Source organism: Vigna radiata, chromosome 1 (genome assembly GCF_000741045.1).
Source record: "Vigna radiata var. radiata cultivar VC1973A chromosome 1, Vradiata_ver6, whole genome shotgun sequence".
Classification (NCBI taxonomy): Eukaryota; Viridiplantae; Streptophyta; class Magnoliopsida; order Fabales; family Fabaceae; genus Vigna; species Vigna radiata.
In genome coordinates, this window is record NC_028351.1 from 29,400,626 (window position 1) to 29,408,109 (window position 7,484).

General features: G+C 42.1%; 1 protein-coding gene across 3 annotated transcripts; it reads left to right on the forward strand.

The window, feature by feature from the left end:
- Positions 1–864: 864 nt before the first annotated feature.
- Positions 865–7,078, forward strand: LOC106761083 (peptidyl-prolyl cis-trans isomerase FKBP15-3). 3 transcript variants are annotated; one of them, XM_022785676.1, is made up of 6 exons: positions 865–1,149; positions 5,518–5,803; positions 6,008–6,095; positions 6,168–6,209; positions 6,512–6,560; positions 6,656–7,078. In XM_022785676.1, the coding sequence occupies exons 2-6, from the start codon at positions 5,519–5,521 to the stop codon at positions 6,735–6,737; spliced, it is 546 nt and encodes a 181-aa protein (XP_022641397.1). In that variant the 5' UTR covers positions 865–1,149; position 5,518; the 3' UTR covers positions 6,738–7,078. The 3 variants fall into 3 exon arrangements, with proteins under 3 accessions (XP_022641397.1, XP_022641598.1, XP_022641146.1); XM_022785877.1 differs by having other exon boundaries at positions 865–1,144; XM_022785425.1 differs by lacking the exon at positions 865–1,149 and adding an exon at positions 2,557–4,086.
- Positions 7,079–7,484: the final 406 nt, after the last annotated feature.

Consider the following 7,484-nt stretch of genomic DNA (forward strand, 5'->3'; position numbering starts at 1 on the left):
GGATATCCTCTGCCCCCATTCGTATCTGGTGATAGCCTGCTTTCAGGTCCAGCTTCGAAAAGTACTTGGCCCCCTTAAGTTCGTCCAACAGTTCTTCAATGACTGGTATCGGAAATTTGTCCGGCACCGTAGCCCTGTTCAAGGCCCTGTAATCAACACAAAACCTCCAGCTTCCATCCTTTTTCTTCACCAGAATAACTGGGCTGGAATAAGGACTTTGGCTAGGTCGGATAATACCTGCCCTCAACATGTCCTGCACCTGTTTTTCTATTTCATCTTTCATGAGGTATGGGTATCTGTATGGTCTAACATTTATAGGACCTTCCCCTTCCTTCAGCAAAATTTTGTGCTCCAAACTANGTTGGGGAGGCAGTCCTTCTCTCTCCAGGAACACTCGGTAGTGGAACTGCAACACTGCTCTGAGTTCCACTTTCTGCTGTTCGGTCAAATCATCTGTCACTTCCCCGTGGGTCCCCTGCTCCACTACCTCTAACTCCCAAATTAATACCCATGAGTCAGCTTCCTGCATCTTCATCAAGGCCTTAGGCTCCACCAGTTGTCGGCATAAAGCTGGTTCCCCCTTTATCACCACTTTATCATCACCCACTACATATTGCATGGACATTTCTCTCCAATTCAACATGACCTCTCCCAATTTGGCCAACCAAGCAATACCCAGAATAATATCTACTCCTCCAAGCTCAAACACGTAAAAATCCTCCTCGACGGTGGTGTTCCCCAAATGAATCCGAACTCTATCGCAACGCCCACTCGTCGTTCTTCGGTGCCCATCACCGAGGCTCACGGTGTATGTAGATGTCTCTGTCACNGGCAGCTTCAAATCCTCCACCACCCTCCGGCTGACGAAATTGTGGCTNGCCCCGCTGTCAATGAGAACCACCACCTTCTGTTCTCCGATCATGCCTGTCAATTTCATGGTTTTTGGAGGTGTCAGACCCTCCGCCGAACACGCTGATAGCTCCATCGNTTTCGTCTCCTCGACGGTGTGCTCAGTCAACTCTTCCTCCTCGTCCTCCGCCAGCAGTAAAACTCTTAGGCTTCTCTCGGAACACCTGTGGCCGGGAGCGAAAGGACCCCCGCACTGAAAGCATCTCCCTTCTGCCCTCCTTTTCAAGTACTCCGGGTAAGGTAAGTTTCTAACCACTCTTCCTCTACCTTCGCCTCCGGTAACGGNGTTACCCCTNGCTATGGGTTGACTGGCCGATGACGACACCTCCCGTCTGGTCGCGCCTCCTCCTTCTACCCCGCTGACCCTGTTCGCGACATTACGTTCTCCGTCTCCCCTCACTATCGTCGCAGTGGGTCGCGTGTTCATCGGATTCACCCTTCCTCCGTTCCACACCACACCGCGTGCTCGCTGGATCGCGTCTTCTACATCCCTTGCGACCCTGATCGCTGCCATCAAGTCTTGAGGATCTTGAATTCGTACTTGACCCTTTACGTCTTCGCGTAACCCAGCCAGGAAAAAACCCAAAATCAATTCCTCCGTCAACCCCTGAGTCTGACTCAGCAACATCTCAAAGTTCCTGATAAAATCCTCCACCACACCCTCCTGTCTCAGGGTCGCTAATTGTTCATACACTGTTCCCCTGAACCCGCCTCCAAACCGGTTAATCAATCCCGCCTTTCGTCCCAACCAAGAACGGTTCTTGGTTTTTTCCCTCCAATGCTTGAACCAGTAACTAGCGCTACCTTCCTTGCTAATGTAGGCTAGATCCACTTTCTCTTCAGCCACTCTCTGGATGTCGAAAAAGCGTTCCGCCCTGTTGATCCAACTATGGGGTTCTCCTCCTTCAAATGCCGGTAGTTCGACCCTTTTCCTCCAATTATGGGGNATTCCCCCATTGTCGCGCTTGTCATTATTATCGCTAACCGAGTTGCTGCTCCCTTCAGAGCCTCCCCCATTATTATTCGTACCTCCACCTATCACCTTCATCATCTGTTGCAAATCGCGTCGGATGGCTGCAGTCTCCTCCTTAATTCCCTCAATCGTGATTTCCAAATTGTCAATTCTTCCCTCCGTCTGACTGTTCATTGCTGATCCCTCTCTTCTCACGGATCCGGCAGGTCGGACCAAACTGATAGGTTCGTTATCCAAGAACCTAAAAGAAACACCTTCTAACGCACACAGAACACACAAATGTACTGAATAGTCTTTATTATTCAATAGCAATCAACGGATACAGCAAGTAGAGAGCTTAACCTCCCCCCTATCAGGACTAACAGGTTCCTGATCAACAAAAGAATTTACTAACTACCCTCAACTACAACTAATCACCCCTTTTATACAAGATACCCTCAACCAACCCACCTAACTACCTCGGCAGTTAGGTTGTGTAACTGTCTTCCTCCTACTATACACCAGTAGAGGCCTAACAGTTGTTGATTGTTTTGTTAGTTGAACAGGATCATACCTGTGAGGAGGGTTAAGCCTCTGCATTCTTTTCTGTACAGATACAGAGGGTATTGGAGGTGGAGAAGGTTGAACTGGCTTACGTTAGCATGTAAGGAAGCTCCGACTATTGGTTTAAGTTCTGGAAAGAGAAGGCATGAGATCGATCATGGGAAGGGCTCAAAGAGGCGTTGATGATTCGATTTGAAAGTCGCAACAGAGGTGGAATCTTTGAGAGGATGGCAATGATCAGGAAGACGGACACGGTGGAGGAATACGTGCGAGCGATTGAGGTGTTGGTCTGGCAGACTAGAGCATTTTCAGACGACCAACTATTGGGGTACTTTCTAGCGGGCCTAAAAGAAAAGATACGGTGCCTAATTAGGCCCCACGACCCTTAAGATTTGATGACGGCGATAAGGCTTTCCCGGGATGTGGAAGACGTGCAACGTGTATTGGGCTCAATTGGGTGGATGACTACCAAGAATGCGCAATCTTGGGGGCGAACGTCGGGAGGGGGCACTGTCGTTACAAGGACCAAACCGATCAGAAGAAATACGGGGAAGAATGGTGCGACGGAGAGTGTGGGCTCAGTAAGAAAAGATGGTACAAGAGGGAGTAACACGGCGAGGGGAGGAAATCCTAGAGGCAGTGATAACAGGGGAAGAAGTTCAAGAAATCTTCCTTACCCTGAATTCCTGAAACGGAGGAGGAAGGGAGGTGTTTCCGCTCCGGTGGGCCTTTCAGCCCTGGGCACTATTGCCTTGAGAAGAGTTTGTGCGTAGTGCTGTTGGCAAAGGATGAAGAGGAGGACCCCGATGCGGAAGGAGAAGAAGCGGAGCAAAAACCGATGGAGTTATCGGTATTTTCGGCTAGTGGCCTTACCCCCGGATCGTCTTGGCCGGGCAACCACCATGGTGCAAAGATCACGGTGAACGGACCATCCACGCGCCTCCACACATCGCCGCAACAGTCACCAGATCCGCCACTTCCTGCCGAGCGTGCCGGCGCGTCGCCGGCGAGATCCGCCGCTGACTAGGACCGCCGTGATTGTCTCGTCGCCCTCTTTCTGGATCTGTTGTTGTCGTTGCGTCAATTGGAGCACTTTGGATTTTTAGGGTTTCTCCCTCTCCATGGCTGCCCAACGTGATGATCAAAGTCGGTCTCACAAGCCAGGTAAAGGACATCCAAAATGTGACCACTGTAACAAGCTAGGCCACAAAATTGATAGATATTACACGCTTCATGGACCTCCTCCTCGACCTATAGCAATGGCTAATTCTGATCCACCACCCCCATCACTGTCTGCAGACCATCCTACTTCATCAAATACTATAGACAATCCTGCAATCTTTCAGGAATTTCTCAGATGGTATGAGGACCGTTAACACTCTAGTTTCACTACATCTGCTTCTGTTACACGCATAAGTACTCCTTTTGTTGGTCTGACTCACTNTCTTGGATCTTGGGTCCTTGACTCAGGTGCCACCGATCATATCACTGGTAACAAGTCCTTGTTTTCTTCCTTGTCATGTCTAGATAATTTACTCTAAGTAACAATGGCTGATGGGTCTAGAGTCTCATCTCATGGTATTGGTATTGTTCATATTTTTCCATCCATATCCATTGATCATGTACTTTATGTCCCTGGGTCTCCTTTTAACTTATTGTCTGTAAGTTGTCTAACTCGTTCTCTTAATTGTGTTATTTCATTTACCAATGATTCTGTTTGGTTGCAGGACCGGAATTCGAATCATAAAAAATACATTCTGATACTCGCTATTTGTAATAATCTAATTCTCCTAAAAAGAGAAATAGGAAAACTAGAAAATCTAGAAAAAATAAAATAAAATAAAAAGTTATGTATCTGTTTCCTCTAATTAGGAAGATTCTAAAGATATTATCTCAAATTACAACAGAAAGTATGGATATGTTTTGTTTACGTTCTCTATGTGAGATAATATTATAACTTGTTACTAATCCATGCTTTACTGCTAAAATTTAACTGTGGACAATTGATTTTGGCAACAAGCTTGACAAACTAGTAATAAATGAACAAGTTTAAACATTTCCTAGATTAGCTGTTCGGTAGATAAATCATTGGATACTGACTAGAATTGGTTCAAGCTTTTATGCCTAAAGTGTCCTTATCCCTTCAAGTAAGCGGAAACTAAAGTAAAATTCTTATATAAAATTAAAAACTAGTTGGTTAGGAATCAAGCTGTAAATATTTTTCTGCCTGGTATAAATTATAAAGAAAAACAATTGACAAGGATGAGAAAATGTGCCTTGCTAGTAGTAGTACTGTTGTATCTGTAAGAATAATAATTGAAAAGAAATCATATGATTTCATGACAAGCCTCTAGTAATATGATAGATATTAATGTTTTCTCTTTTAAACTTTTTTTTATATAAATATTTCTTAGAAAGTAGACTTTAAACCTAACTCAATTTAAAAAAAAAAAAACTAGTTTGGAAGGTGATATTTGCACTTTGTACTATAATTTGGTCACATCTGTAATTGATGTGAGATTTTCGATGCACACCATCATGCCGAGGAGGATTTGATATATTGAATTTGGAACTATATATTTCGAAGTGGTCTAATAGTGGTCCAGAAGTAGGTGACATGATAGGTCCAACAAACCTTTGGGAGCAAGGAAGAGAGAGGTTGTGGGTTCAACTTTTCCCACTAACATTGGGAGATGTAAGGTTGGTTTGAAGGGAGGATAAAGAGGTTGTGGATTCAACTTTCCAACTAACATCTGCCGATAAAAAAAAAGTCAAACAAACCTTATTAAGATATATTCTTAATACTATTTTATAAAATGAACTTTAAACCTTACATAATTTTATAAAATTGGTTTGGAAGGTGAGGTTTGATATTCATTTCTATACTATAATTTGATCATATGCTTAACTAATGAGGTGTCTAAAAATATCAATAGTGTAGGGACAGACAAATGATACATAACTGAAATTGGACTGTCATTCTGGTCTGAATGACCAGGGAGAAAAGGATTACTGAAATTGGGCTCTCTTTTGTTTATTTTCTATTAGTCTGAGATATTATAAACCTTACATTCTTAATTTTTCTGGCACAGGATGGTAGACAATGGTGCTTATGACTTACCTGATGGAAATCAATCTGAGAATAGAAAAGCTAAGAAAAGGAAGAAAATGAGTAAAAGTCAAGGCAATGGGGAAGTTGTAAATTCTAATATTACTGTATGTGTTGAGCGAAGTGGTGAGACTGAGATGATGGAGGAGGACAGAAGTAAGGGGGAAGATGCAAAACCTTCCAATGTTAGAACATTGAAAAATGGACTAGTTATTCAGGAACAAGAGAAGGGGAAAAAAGATGGCAAAATCGCAGCTTCAGGAAAAAAGGTAGTTTATTTAAACGGTTTAAAATACTTTAGATAATAGTTCCATGAAATCAAACCAAAAAACTTGCGACGTCCCTGTATTTTGCTAATGNTGAGGGTCTGGGTAGTTTACATGATTCAAACTTCATGGGCATCATTTATCAAATAGATAAATAATTTGAAGAATTTATTTGATTTGATTTAAGTAACTACACTGTTGTCACAGATTAGCATCTATTACACTGGCAAGTTGAAGGAAAATGGAGCTGTCTTTGAGTCAAACGCTGGCCAAACTCCTTTCAAATTTCGCCTTGGTAACACTATTCACCCAAACCTTGTTACCTGAAGAACTATTTATACTTGTATTAAGTATTGACCTTTTGCAGGTAAAGGAGAGGTTATCGAGGGTTGGGATGTTGGCCTTGAAGGTAGTCATTTTTATATTGTGTCCTTTTTTAGTTTTTCCAGTTTTTGCATTTATAGTTTTATTGAATTAGAGCAATGCCTGTGATTAGTTTTAATAGGCGCCTTGGCCTCTTGGTCCCTTAGTCTCTATTAATTGGTTGAAAATGAGAGTGGTTGCCCACGCTGTCTTGGGATCTACATGAAGTTAATCGAATAATAGTAGTGGATTAGTTTTGAAGATTGTTAGTGGCTATTCTCATTTAAATGTATTTTCTCTCTAAGAACTGTTGTGATGTATATATACCTGCGTATTTATGGTTCCCAGGCATGCAAGTTGGAGAAAAGAGAAGACTTGTCATTCCACCAACATTAACGTACGTGATTGAATTCTTATGTGTATTTAGCGCCATTTTCTTTTCTCTAATTTCTTATTTGGGATCCTACAACCTCTAACATCTGCGTGTATCAGGTCTGAGAGTGATGGACACTCTGACAAAATACCACCAAATTCATGGTTGGTTTATGACATTGAACTAGTTAAAGTTCATTGAGTATTTCAGCCTACTCATTGTTCCAAAGAAAAAAAAAAATACGGAGTGAGGAGGCAATTCAGGGACAGGCAAAAGATTGNATNGTTTTTGGTTGGTTCAACATGGATCTGTGGTGATTGAATAGTTTTTGGTGTAGATGATAGTGGGTAGACACGCGCCACCGAATCCTAAGTTTTGGTTCTTTCAGATATCGTGTTAACTTTAGAAGATACTCAGTGTTATAGTGGTGAAAATTTTCGCATAAATATCAGCATAAGAAATACTCAAATACATATAGTGCCGAACTAAACAGCGTTATTAATAGCACATTGTCTTGGTTAATTATTTTGTTCGACCTAAAACAGTGTTTTGGAAGCATATTTCTAGACTCCGAATTGTGATAACCTGAATTTCACCGTTTCAACCAACAAAGCAGTAAAACCACCCTTCCATTCATGAAGCTACCTGCCCCGAGCTTGTTTAGCAACGAGCACAACACAACGTGGCAGTTTCTTCCTCCATCTGGGTAACTTTCTTGCATTGCATCCTATAATTTTTTTTTTCCTATTTTGTTGTTTTCATATTGTTCGCTAAAAATAACTCATGTATTGTAAAATCCAGAAGCTAAATAATTTGTGGATTATGTAACAATGAAGCTAAATGATTTCCCGAAGTAATTTTTTAAAAAGAAAAATAGATTTTCGAATTACGCAATCCGAAAAGTGTAAGGAAAAACTGCCCATAATGTCTAAGAAGGAGGCTGTTTTA